At 42.1% G+C, this 17,330-nt stretch overlaps 1 protein-coding gene across 1 annotated transcript; it reads left to right on the top strand.

Annotated features, from left to right (window-relative positions):
• The first annotated feature begins 6,275 nt into the window (after positions 1–6,275).
• Positions 6,276–15,933, top strand: LOC126176946 (keratin, type I cytoskeletal 10-like). Its single transcript, XM_049924152.1, has 3 exons — positions 6,276–6,439; positions 10,928–11,217; positions 15,807–15,933. The coding sequence occupies exons 1-2, from the start codon at positions 6,358–6,360 to the stop codon at positions 11,212–11,214; spliced, it is 369 nt and encodes a 122-aa protein (XP_049780109.1). The 5' UTR covers positions 6,276–6,357; the 3' UTR covers positions 11,215–11,217; positions 15,807–15,933.
• The last annotated feature ends 1,397 nt before the right edge of the window (positions 15,934–17,330 follow it).

Here is a 17,330-nt window from a genome sequence, read left to right as displayed (position 1 = left end):
TCGTTGGCAGAAATCTGTTCTTCGCCAGAGTCACTATGTTGAGAATTTTCCCATAAGTATTTCGAAGGCATTACATTTCAGTACGGCATCCTCCTCACGCGTGTCAAACGACAAAATGACCAGCTACAGTGATGACATATTGAAGTGGGACCATTATACATATATGTGTCATTTCGCATCTTCCTAAAACTGTAAGCTGCTAACCCTATTTAGCACATTTCAGTTCTGTTGCATTTAGACGATTATTTCACTTCGTTTCAGATGTGTAAAATGAAAGTACTGTACATATATTTTGCGTTGATTTCTGATATTAGTGTATTGATTGTACTGTGTAATTTCCGTTATTTACTTGGATATTCGCAAAATTGTTCTTGTCGTTGTAAGTAATGTCAGGAGAAAAGCTGGGTGTCTGTTTATCAAGGCAAACAGCTTTAAAGTACCACACGATTGCGATCCAGTGTATGAGAGAACCAGGACTTAACTGTGAATATACGAGCTGTTTTCACTCTACTGCATTTGTAGCTTCGTGAGTGACATAGTTACTATTAACAGGCTGAAGTAGATAGACTTGTTGACCTTCTCTTCAGAGTAATGACAATCATTCCGTGCTTTTATACAAATGACAGCAACACCGGATCTTGGCAAGACTAGTTTCACATAAAACAGCCCACGATCGTAGAAACAAAGTAAGGTTTGAAGATATGAAAAGCTTCTTAGTCTAGCAGTGAGCTGGACGTTTTAAACAGCCGTAAAAGAAAAAGTCTAACTGCGGCAAGTAGCCTATGATGAGGAAGCTCAGCTTCTCGGTTTCAAGTTGTACAATTTGCGAGACAAAATATATTTTCTGCTTGTTTTCTACGAATGATTTGTACGGATATGCAATTAGATTTACAAGGAATTTCATCTAAACAGAAATAAGGGAGATTTATCACGTGCAAAGTTGAAAACGTTTTATTTTAATTACTATATACGAAAGTATTAGACCTTTTAATATTTTCTTGAATGTATGAACACTCATCTCCCATTGACCATTAGATACTTGTTTGTTCGAAGTTATTTTCCGATTTATACTTCGAAATAAAAACGTGTTCTAAGACTCGTTTCTGCCCCTGTTTATCAACCTGAAAATTAACGCCGAGAAGGCGGAAGTGTTGGTGGTATTCGAAGCAGTAGTGCACAGAAACGCATTGTAAGCAAGATACGTTGAGTTGACTTAGGTAAAGTCTGTTAAGTATGTGCGGAACAGGTTGAGGAATTACAAATAAATCAAAATAGCGCTTTACTAATGCATCCGTAACACACTTCGGCATGAAACAGGTGCTGTGATCACATACGCTCCACAGCAAAACTAGATTCAGGATATAGCTACAGTGAAGTTATATGGAACAGAGGCATTGAGTACCGCAAAGTTGTAACATGAGAAACTCCTAGTGCATGAACGAGAAATCTGGAGAAACATCTTGGTGAGCAGCGATCAGCTGATGAAATAAGAATCAGGAACTGTACTAAGTGATGTGGCAACGAAACATTGTCCACAAAATCATAACAAGAAAAATTGACCGCTACGGTGCTGATGGATAGACATGAAACAGCAAGGTACATACAGGAAGCTATAGATGGACGAAATCATGAAAGCTTGGGATTGACTCGGACTGGAAGCAAATAGTTTACAATGTATGAATTCCCAACTTTTTTCGAGTAATTGCTACTAATTTATCACCCCAGTATGCACTGAGTGGACAGAAGTAAGGGGATGCCTCCTAATATCGTATCGGTCCTCTTTTCGCCCGGCGTAGTGCAGCAGCTAGAAGTGGCGTGCACTAAACAAGCCACTCGAAGTCCCCTGCAGAAATATTGAGCCCTACTATCTCTATAGCTGACCATAACTGCTGCCGGTGTTGGATTTCCTTCAGGAACTAACCTCTCGATTATGTCCCATTAAGGTTCTATGGGATTTACGTCGCACTATCTGGGTGGCCAAATCATTTTCTCGAATTGTCCAGAATGTTTTTCAAACACATCGCGAAAAACTGTGATCCGAAGACGCTGGGCGTCATCATCCATAAAAATGAACATTAACTCCATGAATAGCTGCAAATATTCTCCAAGTAGTCGAACACAACCGTTTCCAGTCAATAATCAGTTTAGTGGGACCAGAGGACCCAGTCCATACCATTGTGGAGCCACCACCAGCTTGCACAGTGCCTTGTTGAAGCCGGCCGTTGTGGCCGAGCGGTTCTAGGCGCTTCAGTCCGGAACCTTGCTGCTGCTACGGTTGCAGGTTCGAATCCTACCTCGGGCGTGGATGTGTGTGTTGTCCTTAGGTTACTTAGGGTGAAGTGGTTCTAAGTCTAGGGGACTGATGGCCTCAGACGTTAAGTGCCATAGTGCTTAGAGCCATTTGAACCATTTTGACCCGGGTTCCCGGGTTCGATTCCCGGCGGGGTCAGGGATTTTCTCTGCCTCGTGATGGCTGGGTGTTGTGTGCTGTCCTTAGGTTAGTTAGGTTTAAGTAGTTCTAAGTTCTAGGGGACTTATGACCACAGCTGTTGAGTCCCATGGTGCTCAGAGCCATTTGAACCATTTTGAACCTTGTTGAAAACTCGGGTCCGTGACTTGGTGTGGTCTACGCCATGATAGAGTACTACCATCAGTTCTTATTAACTGAAATAGGGATTCAACTGACCAGGCCAGTTTTCCAGTAGACTAGGCTCCGACCGATGTGGTCACAAGCCGAGAAGGGGCGCTGCAGGCGATGTAGACCTGTTTTAGCAAATGAACTCGCGTCGGTCCCCTTCTGCCATAGCCAATTAATGCAAAATTTCGCCGCACTGTCCTAACGGATACGTTAGTCGTACGTCCCACACTGATTTTTGCGGTTATTTCACGCAGTGTTCCTCATCTGTTGTCACTGACAACTCTACACAGAAGCCGCTGCTCTCGGTCGTTAAGTGAAGGCCATAGGCCATTACATTATCCTTGTTGAGGTATTTCCTGAAATTTTGTATTATCGGCACACTCTTGAGACTGTGGATCTAGGGATATTGAATTCCCCATCGATTTCCTAAATGGAATATCCCATGCGTATAGGTGTAACTACTATTTCGCGTTCAAAGTTTGTTAATCCCCATCGTGCCTCCGCAGGAAACATTTTCACACGAATCACCAGAGTACACATGACTACTTCGTCAGTGCAGTGCTGTTTTATACCTTGCGTACGCGAGTCTGCTGCCATCTGCATACGTGCATATGGCTATCCCATAACTTTTGTCGCCTACGTGTATATCACTCGATAAATTAAGAAAAAGAACTGGATCTTCTGTGACTGGTACAGAGGCTATTCAGAGCATAACGTCCATGTAAATCTGTTACTAATAACCGAGAGTTTGGGTGGTTAAATATCTTAAGAGACGTTTGCGATTTAAGAGGACGTTTACTCCTTAGGCATATAGTATTCGTTTAATGATTTTTTTCTCTGCTGCGAATGTAGAATGGGTAATATTAACGTTAGCGGTAGCCTGGCTCTTTAAGCATTTTCGCAGCTGAAGCTGCTGAAGCGGTTCTGTCGATTCAGTTATATAAGAAATGAAACCTGATTAAGTACAGAAAATGTAAAAAATGAGTGCAAGGACAGGTATGTCCACCAGACTTTTCATGTTTATTTAATGACTTCGAAAATTCTTTAAGATGGGTAATTATTTTCATGATTTGTGCAATTCTGCTGAAAATATCGCATCCTATCACATTCACAACAATGTGTTCACCATTGATAATATTTTATGCTGTTTTGTAGAAAACTGGCATACTGAGACCACGCATGTGTAAAAATACAGGTTCATTCTTACACTAACATAAAAGCAGCAATCAGCCACTGTTTACGTTACTATTTATTTAGAACTAAAGGAGCTGTTACTGGTTTCGAACCAAAACGTTGGTTATGAAAGGACGGTTCACGTTTAAAATTTCATGTATCTTAAGCTGCAAATGTGCGGTTCATTGATTTTAGTTGCGGCAAAAGTTCTTGGAGGGCGATGATGCCCTATAGCAAAAACCAATTTAATAAAAGATTATTTCGTTGTTATAACATAACTTGTACGGTAAAATTAAATGAAAATAAAGATTCTGGTATAAACCCGTCACCTACAACAGAAAGAAAATTTAATACTGTCGGATAATAAATACGAACGAATTTAAATTTAAAGTTACGTTTCAAAGTAGGTCACACACCTAGAAGATTTCTACAGACTCATTTGTGTATGTCACTAAGAAGTATGACAGATTTAGCAGCTAAGATCTTGGACACAGATGCCACTTAGTTGCTAAAAAGTGATATGTAATCACGGTCATGTAATTTTTTCGCTCCAAACGGGATTGTAAAAGGGCCTTCAGACGCTCTGTTTTTATTGCGCAGTGACACTGACCATCAGCGCGCGGTATTGACGGCTTGGTAATGTACTGAAGGAGAGGGCAGGCTTGAAAAATGTTAACACTCGCTCAGTATAGTGTACATTGTAAGAGTAATATTGCGTAATATACGGCAGTTCATGCCGGAACAGAGAGGAATTCAACTCGCTTCGAATGTTCGAATGAATTTCCGCAAAGAACTGAAAAAAGCAACGGACAAAAGGTCAGGGTGTGTGCTGGAGGATGTATGTTAAACCATCCTGAGATACTTTGAGAAATGATATTCCTGACTGTAAAGGAAAAGCCAGGTACTTAACTGATCAGAGTATCAGAGAAAACTGAAGATGATGATATAATGACAGTAAGCAGAAATGCTAATTTTACTTATAGCAGTTTTCAGAACTGACAAATAAGATCAGGTTAGCTGCCATGTGAACAATCTTTTGTTCTTTGTAACGGCTGTCGTACCAGGGATAGATAGATACATAAACAACACATGTTTTCGATAAACTACTAAGCTCATCTGTTTGTTGTTATTCTAGCTTACGCAGCTATGTTGGAATGAATGAGTCCTTAGTCCACTAAGCATTTACAGGGAGCTTTTCAGACTTCTTTTGTCATTTCTGCAGAATTACTGCTTTTACAAGGCAAGTACTCCAATAGCAAAACATACAAGAGTAAATCGAAAAAAGACGGAAGTAATGAGAAATAACAGGAACGAAAACAGCGAGAAACTTAACATCAGGATTGATGGTCACAAAGTAGATGAAGTTAAAGAATTCTGCTACCTAGGCAGCAAAATTACCAGTGACGCACGAAAAAAAAGCACTGGAAAAAGGGCATTCCTGTCCAAGAGAAGTCTAGTATCAAACGTAAGCCTTAATTTGAAGAAGAAATTTCTGAGAATGTACGTTTGGAGGACAGCATTGTATGGTAGTGAATTATGGACTGTGGGGAAACCGGAACAGGAGAGAATCGAAGTATTTGGAATGCTGAAAATTAGGTGGGCTGATAGGGTAAGGAATGAGAAGGTTCTGCCTGGAATCGGAAAGGAATATATGAAAACTACTGACAAAAGGGAGGGACAGGATGATAGGATATCTGTGAAGACATCAGGGGATGACTTCCATGGTACTAGAGGGAGCTGCAGAGGACGAAGATCGGTATACATTCAGCAAAGAATTGAAGGCACAGGTTGCAAGTGCTACTCTGAGACATGAGAGGAATTCTTGGCAGGCCGCATCAAATCAACCAGAAGACTGATGACTCAAAAAAAGTTCTAAATTCCAGAATGCTATTTTCACTCAGCAATGGAGTGTGAGCTGATATGAAACTTCCTCGCAGATTAAAACCGTGTGCTGGACCGAGACTCGAACTCGGGGCCTTTCCCTTTCGCGGCAAGTGCTCTAGTGGCAGAAGTAAAGCTGTGAGGACAGGGCGTGAGTCCCGCTTGGGTAGCTCATTTGGTAGATCACTTGCACGCAAAGGCAAGATCGAGTCTCGGTCCAGCACACAGTTTTAATCTGCCAGGTAGTTTTAAGTTCTAAATTACTGAGCGCAGACATTTCGCTTCGCAGACAGAGTTCTATCTGGGCGTCACATTACACAAATAATATTGTGCCGCTCTTGGCGTCACACCCTCGTGTAGTGTAATTATATAAAATTATAGTGCAAAAAATATTGAGTGCCTGAGGGCCCACTTAACGCTTACTGTTAAGAGCGAGCCACGCACTTGCGGGCTGTGCGAGTCTTCCAGAGACGCTGCAGCAGGTGGGATGACGCGCGCGTGGTCGGGCCTTCGGACCAGTCCCAAGGACTGCGGCGTGAGGTCGCCCGGCCTGCCGGTGGCCGCTATAAAGGCGACCGGCGCTGGCCGGCCTGCAGAGTCTAGCTCGGGCACCGGAGGCCGCTGAGGAGACGAGACGAGAAGCAGACGAGACGCCGCCGCCAGACATGACGCCCTCGACGAGAGCCGCGCTGCTGCTGCTCGGGATCGTGCTGGTCGCAGAGTGGGCCGCCAGCGCCCCTGCCCCAGGTGAAGTCTCCACTAGTTCACAGCCCACACCAGTACTCCAGAAAGCACCTAAGAGTAATTCGCTGAATTACAGAATGTCGATTTGCAATATGGTTTAGGAACATATACTCTGATCGCACATTCCATCATGTGAGGAAAACTATCTACTGACTAATAGTCGCCGGCCGGTGTGGCCGTGCGGTTTTAAGCGCTTCAGTTTGGAACCGCGTGACCGCTACGGTCGCAGGTTCGAATGCTGCCTCGGGCATGGATGTGTGTGATGTCTTTAGGTTAGTTAGGTTTAAGCAGTTCTAAGTTCTAGGGGACTGATTACCACAACAGTTAAGTCCCATAGTGCTCAGAGCCATTTGAACCATTTGACTAATAGTCAGTACGGATTCATAAAATAACATTCTTCTGAAACACAAGTAGCCCTTTATTCGCACGAACTAATTTTCTCCATATTTCTGGATTCCTCTCGACGTTTTTCCTCTCGAGGAACTACTAATCAAGTAGCTTGCGTATGGAGTACCGTCTCTACTGTGCGACTGGTCTCGTGATTTCCTGTCAGAAAGATCAATTCGTTATTCAATGACGGAAAGTCATCGAGTACAATGGAAGTAATACATGGTGTTCCCCTAGGAAGCGTTGGAAGCCGTCTGCTTGTCCTAATCTATATAAACGATTCAGGAGACAATCTGAGTAAACATTTCAGGTTCTTTGCAGATGATGCTGTCATTTACCGTCTCGTAGAGTCATAAGATGGTCGAAACCAATGGCAAAATGTTTCTGACAAGATATCTCTATGTTGTGAAAAGTGGAAATTGACTCTAAGTAATGAAACGTGTGAAGTCATCCACATAGGTTCTAAAAGGAAAATACGGCTGCACGATAAATAGTACCAATCTTAAGGCTGTGAATTTAACTATATACTTAGATTTACAATTACGAACGACTTAAAGTGGAATGATCACGGACGTAATGGTGCGTGAAATTTAAACCAAAGACTGCGTTTTATTGGCAGGACACTTAGAAGATGCGATATTCTCTTAAAGAGATTGCAGACACTATGCTTGCCTGTCCACTTCTGGGGTATTGCTGCGCGGTGTCGGATACACATCACAAAGCACTGATGGAGGACAACCTTAAAGTTCAGAGTAGGGCAGCTTATTTTGTATTATCGTGAAATGGAGGGAGAGTGTCACGGATACGGTATGCGAGTTGGGATGCAATCAGTAAAACAAAGGCGTTTTTCGTTACGGCTGGATCTTGTCATGAAATTCCAATCAACAACTGTCTCCTCATAATGTGAAAATATTTTCTTATTGTCCATCTCTGTAGGGAGAAATGAGTATCACAAAAAAGTTTACGTGTTCGTTTTTCCCGTCCGATGTTCGAGAGTGGAACGGTAGATACAGAGCTTGATGCTGGTTTGATGAACCCTCTGCTAGGTTTTGAATTATGAACTGTAGCTGTATATGTAGATGCAAATGCGGACGTAGTTCACGACCGCAACATTTGTAAACCCGAGAGAGCTTTGACAGGCTCTTGGAATAGGAAGTATGGCCCTCGAGCTAGTGTTACTGTTCTAAATGTGGTGCGTTTCTTACAATGTGTTTACGGCTCTGTGGGTAAACATCAGACTGTGCGCCGAATCGGGTCCAACGTGGGACCCTTGCCTTTCGCGAGTAAGTGCTCTACCCACTGAACTATCTAAGCACGACCCGTCCACACAGCTTCACTTCCGCCAGTACACATACCTTGCAAACTTACACAACTTCTTCTGTATACCTTACGAGATTTACAATTCCAAAAGAAGAAAGGTCACAGGTTCGATCCCGATCCAGCACAGAGTTTTAATCTTCCAGGAGGCGTACACTCTGCTGTTGATAGAAAATCCATTCTATAAACAAACCATTCCTTCCCCTCCCCAGGATGTGGTTAAGCCGTGTTTACGCAATAACCTTTCTTCCAGGAATGCTAGTCCCGCAAGTATGTAGGAGACCTCCTGTGATGTTGAAAAGATAGATCCGAGGTACTGATGAAAGTGTGGGTTGGTCATTAGACGTGCTTCCGTAGCTCAATCGGTAGAGCACTGCGAAATGTATAGATTCGAGGTTCGAGGTTCGAGGTCCGGTCCGCCAGTAAATTTCAAATCAGCGGAGAGTGAACTTCATTCTGGGAATCAGAGTATAATTCCAAAACATCGGTTTTAAAATCCCTTTTTCCACTGTTGTTCTATGCTGTCAGCGAAGTCTTAAAAATTCCTTGTATATACAAGACATATTATGTTCCACCTTTTTTCGGACAATACATGTTACACATAGCAAGTTTCGCAGACTGTTTCCGTGACTGTGTCTTTAAATTTCAAATAAAAAACATAACTTAAGCAGTCATTTTTATTTTGAACGTCTTTCGGACGCTATGGTCATCAGTGGGTAGGGGATCAAGTGTTTGGATCCCGGTAACGATCTAAACACCTGATCTGCCACCTGCTGCTGGAGCGAAGTCTCCGAAACACATCGGACATTAAAGACTTAAAGTTTAGTGACTGGTTACATTGTGTTTTTTATTTCTATCCCAAGAAATGGTTCAGTGTGACAGCTAATAGGCCAACAGAATGTAACGGAACATTGCCCTCAATTGGACTACGCTCATTAAATTACAGAGGCATTGAAGCAAAGCTTACGAGTCATGAGACCCTTATTTTCTTACTACGAATAATCATGTAGTCGTAAATATCGCTGGCTAGTCGCCGTGAAGTCACACCATACGGTGATACGTTCACCATACAGAGGAACTTCATGTACAGTGACTGGAGATGAAGATCCCTGCACTCAGAAATTCTGTGAGTTCACCTCACCCGTCAGAGAAAAATGAGCTTTATCTGTCCATAGAATGGTACAGGGCCAGCTCTCGTCAACTTCAGTCCCTGTGAGAAAGCGGAGAGCGAAGTCAACACGTCGTTGTGCGTTCTGTCATGCAAGCTGCTGTACGATATGGATCTTGTACGGATACCATTTGAGAATGGTTCTCGAAGCACCTTCGGTACAGTGGACCACGGGATGTTCAACTGTCATGGCACAGCACACTCACTGCCTGACGATCGGGAATTGCTCGCAGCGTCGTCTGCTATTGCAACAGCGATTTCTTTAACCACCTCCCGGAGCGACGCCCAGTTTTTCAGTTGATTCGAACTTCTTCGTCGTGCTTCGCACAGCAGATGGAGAAAGAGGACCCTTCCGGTATCCCTTCAGCCGGTGATATGCTCGAAGTGCAGCATTGCTGTTGTTTTGATAACAGAGCTTCACCAGTAATGCCCGGCTTCTTTTGTCCAAGCTCTTGTTGACACGTCAATTCATGGACCCCATACTCTGGACATTAGCGTTACCAAGTTTGGTACTCGTACGGTATTTAGTTTCTGTTTTATAACGTTTTAAACAGGGAAAGTTTAATTGTAACCAGCCGGTATAGTTTAAATGAAATACAGTGTAATATATTCAAATTTTTGGCTGCATAATCTGATTTCTTTTTCTAATGCTTGTGATAACTTGGATGTTTTTCATATTAGAAGTTCCCTGTGTTGAATGCGCAACGATGAACTTGGGGATCAGAATTTGAAAGGGATGACGGTTTAATGATAACACAAATCGTGTAAGATACGTAAAAGTAACCACTAACGAAATATCAACGAACAAGAATGTGTTGAAACTTCCTGGCATATTAAAACTGTGTGCCGGACCGAGACTCGAACTCGGGACCTTTGCCTTTTGCGGGCAAGTGCTCTTCGCGAGTTCGAGTCTCGGTCCGGCACACAGTTTAATCTGCCAGGAAGTTTCATATCAGCGCACACTCCGCTGCAGAGTGAAAATCTCATTCTGAGAAGAAAGTGTTGTCTGGATCTCATACGAACACGTTAGCTATGGAACACTACTGACAAGGATGGAGAAGGCAGGTACACTGTCAACAGACTAGTAAACTCAGAGATATTACCGGACTGTTGAAGTAAATTTAGTGTTTGGCATTGAAAAATTAGATTAAACAGATAGAATCGAAAAATTACTGCAGCAGAAATCTCGGGTATAGCTGCAGATCAAATTAAATGTATTTGCCTTTTCTTTCTCTTGAGTTTACTGACTGTTACTAACTAGCCGAAGATTAAAACCGGAACCATTACGTTTCTTGGGCTAGTGCTCTATCGATAGAGCTTTCCACCAAATATAGCTCGCGTCCCATCCTGACAGCACTGAGCCAGTACCTCATCACCTCTTTTCCACCGCAAACACCGCTGCAAAGTTAAAATTCACAGCTGAGGAAATGTCGGCGGTAGTCCTTACCGAGAAGCTAGTATATCTTCCATGCAGTTAGTGAAGTGCTGGAAAGAAAAAGCTCTCAACGCGTCCTTATTAAGCGTAGATATTCTCAAGGCTGCCGTCGAGGAGCTCTCGTCCAGCTGAGCAGATTCGTTTACTTAGCGCAGACGTGACGTAGCTGTCCTCGTTCCCACAGAGCCGACGTTCCACCGCAAGAAGTTCGGCGGCTACGGAGGGTACGGCGGCCACGGCGGTTACGGCGGCCACGGAGGCGGCGGCGGCGGCAGCTTCGCGGGTAGCTCCGCGTCCGCAGGCAGCGTGGCGGGCGGGCACGGCCCCCACGGGGGCGGCGGCCAGTCCAGCAGCCACGCCTCCAGCGCCTCCGCCAGCTTCGGCGTCGGGCCCTTCACCGCCTCCTTCTCCCAGAGCCAGGCCTTCAGCAGCAGCCGAGGCGGCGGCGGCGGCTTCGGCTTCTTCGACTAGCAGGTACACTCGAGCACTATCAAGCTGCATTTCAATTACGTGAGCGACCTTACATCTAAAGGGCTATTCACAACTACCTACGAGGTTTCACAAGACGACTGCTGTCCAACTTTCGATTCGTAATATGTGTCGTGGTATAGTCGCAGAGCGCACCAATAGGGCCAGATGTGTCAGATCACGCAGACAAATCATCCGCTGCGAATTTTCGCATAGAAGTGTGAGGGCTGTCAAATGGAAAAAAAGAAGAAAAGAAAATGATTAATGCCAACATGCCAACGATATATTTGCGTTTGCTTTCGGAAACATCATTGTACCCCTGCGTGCACATCTTCATCCGAAGCAATTTTACGTCCATCAATGTCTTTCTTCAGGGATCTAAACTATGAAAATCGCATGGGGACCGATCGGAACTGTAAGGGGGATATGTAACGGTTCCCCAGCGAAACTTCGGCAGTGTAGTCGAAACAAATTTGGCACTTTTGGGCCGACATTATACGGCAGCCGAATGATGCCACCCTTCAGCATTCCTGTGCGTTTAGACTTTACGGCTCGCTTACATTTTTTTTCAGTTACGGCCATTACTTTTGAAATAAGAAACAGTTCATTAAACTTTTAATCTATCTCTTTCGTTTTCATTTGACTGCCCCTCATATTTCACAAATGCAGATACCCAAGCAAGTAAACAGTTTTCCAAAGTGAGCTGCTGCCGTTGCGCCTTCCTGAACCGTACCAGCAGCAGTCTCAGTAAATTGCGTACATTTATTTTCGTCTGCGGTGCCACAAATGACGCCCACATTCAGCACTTGCAACGCGAGTTAATAACTTGGATAAATGCTCTACACACTGATAAGTGCCTGTTACCTCTATGTTTAGTACTTTCACCTTCCGAAAGCCTGCATGTAGTTACGAATAATACTGTAATTTTTATTAGAATTAAATACATAGTCGCGGAGACAGAACAGCTGCTTATGCTGTAAAGAAGACACACATCACTGCAAAAAAATCTTTTTCCTGCCTTCACACTGGACGTGCACTTGAAGGTGCAAACATAGTTTATAGAGGAAGTTCCCCAAAACCGGTCGCCCATTTTGTTTTTGATTTTAACACTTAGAAAATAGTAAAAAAAATATGTTTTAAAAACACGTAATATTTGATTTTTAATTCATAATGTAACATTTTCCAGAAGGTTATAAAATTTTTGGGTGGCTTCTTTGCCGAACCCGTGAACCCTGTTACTGAATGTCCCTACATTCTTTCTTTCGTAGAATTTGGTTTTGCGATGTTTCAGAAAAAGGCTAATGCACTTTTCACCAGACATTTCGTCCTTGAAATGGTGTTACATACTATTTCTCACTGTCAATTACACAGTAATTTTTCTCATGTCGTTACGCTCAAGCCCAAAGAAAGAAACTACCATAGCAAGAAAGTATTTTATTAGTTCTTCTTCAAGACGTTTACCTGCCTACTTTGGTTTCGCTGCTTTCTCTGGTGTACTGTACTGCTTGTTGGACAGTTTCGTACCTGTTCACTGGCATTCTTCTAACGTCGTCCTCGTTTTCTGAACTTCATCAATAGCTTTTGTAGTTGTGAAAGGAATCCTCGTGTTTTGGTCAACGTTCCCCACAATCCCCTTCGAATCTGAAACAGAAATCCAAAAGAACGAGGGCAGACTTGAAGCACGGAAAACTAAAGAGTCCGGTTTCAGCAACTGAAGGGGTGTAGCTTACGCAACAACAGCCTACATTTTGTTAACCAAATAAATTTTAACCAAACGTCTAAATGAAACCGTTTAGTCCTAAACACTAACCTTGAACCTTATTATACAGGAATGTATGTTGAAACGCTTACCCGTCAGTATGAAGGAGAAATAACGAAAAATGTGGCACAAAGTAAAAACTTTTTCCATTTCCTGACAATCACACTACAGAATAATTGAAGTCTAACCTACTATTTACGTTTGTTTCCACTAGAGTTCAAGAAATTTCAGAGCCAAGAAGCAGGGAATCCGCGTTAGGGGCGGAAATCCGCATTTAAGCACCTTCCTCTAACAATGTACCACGTGATACTCGTTTCACCGTGACCTATCAACTCATACTCCCTGTCTGTTCTTTTCGAATATCCATGTGCTGAACAAAAACTAAACTCCAAGGTGAGGCCTTAAAAACACGCGACGTCGACCGGCCACCATGTCAGGACAACGCTCTTCCAGCCTTTGCCAGTTTTCGAGGCTGCTACTTTCCATTTAAGTAGCTGGTCAGTTGGTATCGCGAAGCTGAGTTCATCCCACTCCAGCCTTCCAACCAAGAAAAAGTCTTTGGAAGTAGTGGGAACTGGACCAGGATCCTCCGCATGAGAGTGAGACCTGATCTCTTGACTACGGAGGTGCAACGTAGTGAACAAACGAAACACAATATTTATCCTGAAAACAGAATCACCTGAAATAATTACATTAACTTAGCGATTTGTCAAAAACAGTTGTAGGAAATCTTGATGTAGCCTGCTGAACCCACAATGGAGTAAAGGCACCAGCCATGCTGAAAAGATAGCTGTAAAAATAGTCGAACTTACAACTGTTTGTGACTCCAGATGCAAAGAAAAAGACACATGTATGAACATTAATCATTAGTTAAAATGGTGTGCCAAGGCAGGATTCCTAATTTTCTTGCGGTGTGACTTACAATCTGCGCTTTCCACAAATAGCAGGCAGACTAGCTAAAGGTTTCCAAACCAGCTGAAACGAATTTTAAATTTTAACATATTCTGTGGAGGTATACTAAGCCACTCTTTGGGCAAAACTACTGGAGACACTATGAAGTTTATTGTAGTAGATGCTCGCATAAATTGTTTAATGGCTATACTAGTTTGGCCGTCTACTCCTTATCGACAACCCATAAATTTTTTTTAGTCAATCATTGTGTCAAAATATTGTAGGGGTCAACTTCATTGAGGCTCCTACGAGAGGAAGATAGTAATATTTGCGTCTATAACTTTGTAAACAGAGGTACAGCGGCAGGTAGCACTTTTTAGAGCGACAGTTTCCAGACCTTTTGTATGTGGTTTTGTGTCGTCAGTATATTTCTATAACGTTATGATTTTGGACTGCAATAGCCCACATCCCACTACACTTCCAGAAAACACTGACGAACGTAAGAGTTTTTTCAGCTCGGCCGCGACCCGTAAAATGAAGCTCCACGTTATGTAGCAGTAAAATTAGTCACGTTATGCATCAGCGTTCACAGTCACGACCCATGTTATCACTGCTTTGAATTCTCTAGCACATCCTTTCTCTTGCAACAAGATACACAGGAAAGCCTAAATGAACAGAGACATAGCTTGAAGCCTCTACATCAAACAAACTCCGTAAGACATGTGACCTTCCCCCCCCTCCCTCGCCCCCCTCCCCCCAAAGAAAAAGAAAGAAAAATCAAAGCGAAGACCTAGTAACCACCCCCACGAAAAAGTAAATTTTTGAAGCCATGGGGCAGCCTTTGACACAGCGTAGTCACAAAGTGCATTTTAGTCGAGACGCTGCCAACTGTAGTTCAGATCAAGTAATGATCTCTCGTGTCGCAGGAAATTTTATTACAGCATAAATTTCGCTGCGAATGAATGATGCATCCTAGGAAGAATGTCTCGGAGTGCAGCTGTGGCAGTCTTTCTCTCTCATGTAAGTTCCAGATATTCCAAATCCAGAAAACAATATCAGTAAAATTACTTTGCAGAAGAGATGAGAGAAATATTGTTCAGCAGTAAGGTAAATATTGTTATATTTTTTTTATCATTAACGTTTACATAATGTTTCTATTACATTTCGAAAACCGTTTATCACATTTTTGTCATATATTCATATTACATACACATGTTCCACTATGAACACCCGTCAACACCTCCGAATTACTTTTGTACTGATAATATACCATAGAATAAAAACCCAGACTTTTGAATGACTTACTTTACTAGCCTGCCTAAGTGATTTATTTAGGTGTAACCCAATTTTTACAATTTAATTTTTCATATTTCGACGCGCACACCTGGAAATTATTTCATCTTGAATAATATCTGCTCTCGTTTCTCACCCATTTCACTTACCCTTCTAGTCCAAACAAACCCTCGATTTTTCAAAAGAATAAACAAGTAATCTTGTTCCTAGAGAGGAAATTTAACTAGTCTTAGTATTCGGTTATCTTAGTTACATAGAGGTCGAGCATTCGGGATTTTTTCTAGTCTATTTATATAAATAGATGCCACTTCAGCACTTCTCTCAACCATTATTTTCACTGACAGGACGAAATGTAACTGATAAAATTTATTTGTTCTCCAATCAGACAGAAATCCATCAAACTCCTTCTGCTCCTCCTTCCACAAATCGTGCCACGTCGTCAAAATATGTACCCCAGCTGGAAACCCAGTAAACATCAAAAAGTGGAATAGAAAAAGGGGAAAAGCCAAATACCTCGAAATATTTATTGTAGATTCTCCTTCATTAAGCTACTTTAATTCTTCATCTATATTTTTAAAATGTCAAATACAATGCTGAGTATTTCTCAAACGATATTTTCTTTGTTAATATCTCTTTCCTCTTTCTTTTGCAGGGTTCCTGACGATTAACGATACTCGCATCCTCATAATGATAAAAACCAGGAATAAAAATGTGAACCAATTTCATACTTCCCATTATCACTGTATATTACCTTGTAAATAAACATTTTTACAAAACAACACACATTTCTCATTCTGTTGAAAGTCTCCATGGACATTTCCTGACGTGGTCGAGGGAAAGGAGAACCTTAAACTGTTTGCAAATTGCGAAACATAGTTGTATGTAATCTCGCCGTGTATGTAGCTGTGTGTTTCAATAGATGTTACAAGATTTTCGCAAAATTAAGTGAGCATGGTGTGAAGGTACCATCTTCAAAACTTTTCAACTGCTCAACAGGAAACTGGAAGAATCGCGATATTATTCAGATATTATAATACTCTACTTCATGAGTACTGGTGAGCAGGAAAAACTTTTTATCCTTGACTGGCGTATGTTTCACTGCAACTGGTCTGCAGCGACGTATACGTGCTAATTATCGAAGCAACGATTTCCGGAAATTATACACATACTTGGTCTGCCGTCCTGTTGTATTTCTCAAAACGTCAGCGGTGCTAATATTTGCTGGCTGGGTAGTCAGAGGCTTAATGTAAGAACCACAAAGCCCGTTAACTGTTATGTGTTGGGGAAGTAAGTACTTATTGGAATGTATCACTGGAAAAGATCTAATTCGAACATTAAAGAACCATAATAACAATTTTTAAGCATTTCTAACTAGGGAATATTTGAAAACACCTCAGACGTTGGAGTTAAGGGCGAAGTCATTTATTGTTATTTATGTTTGTTACATAGCTGTAATAATATGAAAAAGACTTTGCTCTGTAGGTGAGTTTACTTTAACACACGGAAGAAAGTGAACTAGAAGCTTCTTGTGTATCCACTACAAGTTGAAACTCACAGCATTCGCACAATACTGGTTTCCAGGTTAGTTAGATAATTAGTTACATGTTTCACAGATCATATGAACGGTTCTTTTATGGAAATATTGTTGAACGAGTCAGTTTAAAGGACATGTTTACATTATTAGTTTTCATATTACAAATTATTTTTTTAGTCCTGTTCTTGGAGCCGGCCGCGATGGCCGAGCGGTTCTAGGCGTTGCAGTCCGGAACCGCACGACTGCTACGGTCGCATGTTCGAATCCTGTCTCGGGCATGGATGTGCGTGATGTCCTTAGGTTAGTTAGGTTTAAGTAGTTCAAAGTTCCAGGGGACTGATCACCTCAGATGTTAAGTCCCATACTGCTCAGAGCCATTTGAACGATTTTGAACCTGCTCTTGGAACTGCACTTAAAGACAAAGTGCGGTAGTTTTTTTACACGCTTCCTGTTTTTAAACAGAAATCCGTCAGCGGAGTAGAAAGAGTGTTCAGGAGAAATGATCTTAGGATAGTTTTAAAAACGTGCTTTGCTACCTGTAAATCATTTTAGGTTGTTGGGAAAATGAACAAGAACTTTCATTATTGCATTTTGAACTTTTTCTGAGCCAGTGACTCTTTTAATAGAGTGTAATGAAGATCA

Source organism: Schistocerca cancellata, chromosome 1 (genome assembly GCF_023864275.1).
Source record: "Schistocerca cancellata isolate TAMUIC-IGC-003103 chromosome 1, iqSchCanc2.1, whole genome shotgun sequence".
NCBI classification, from domain to species: domain Eukaryota; kingdom Metazoa; phylum Arthropoda; class Insecta; order Orthoptera; family Acrididae; genus Schistocerca; species Schistocerca cancellata.
This window is presented reverse-complemented; position numbering and strand designations above follow the sequence as displayed.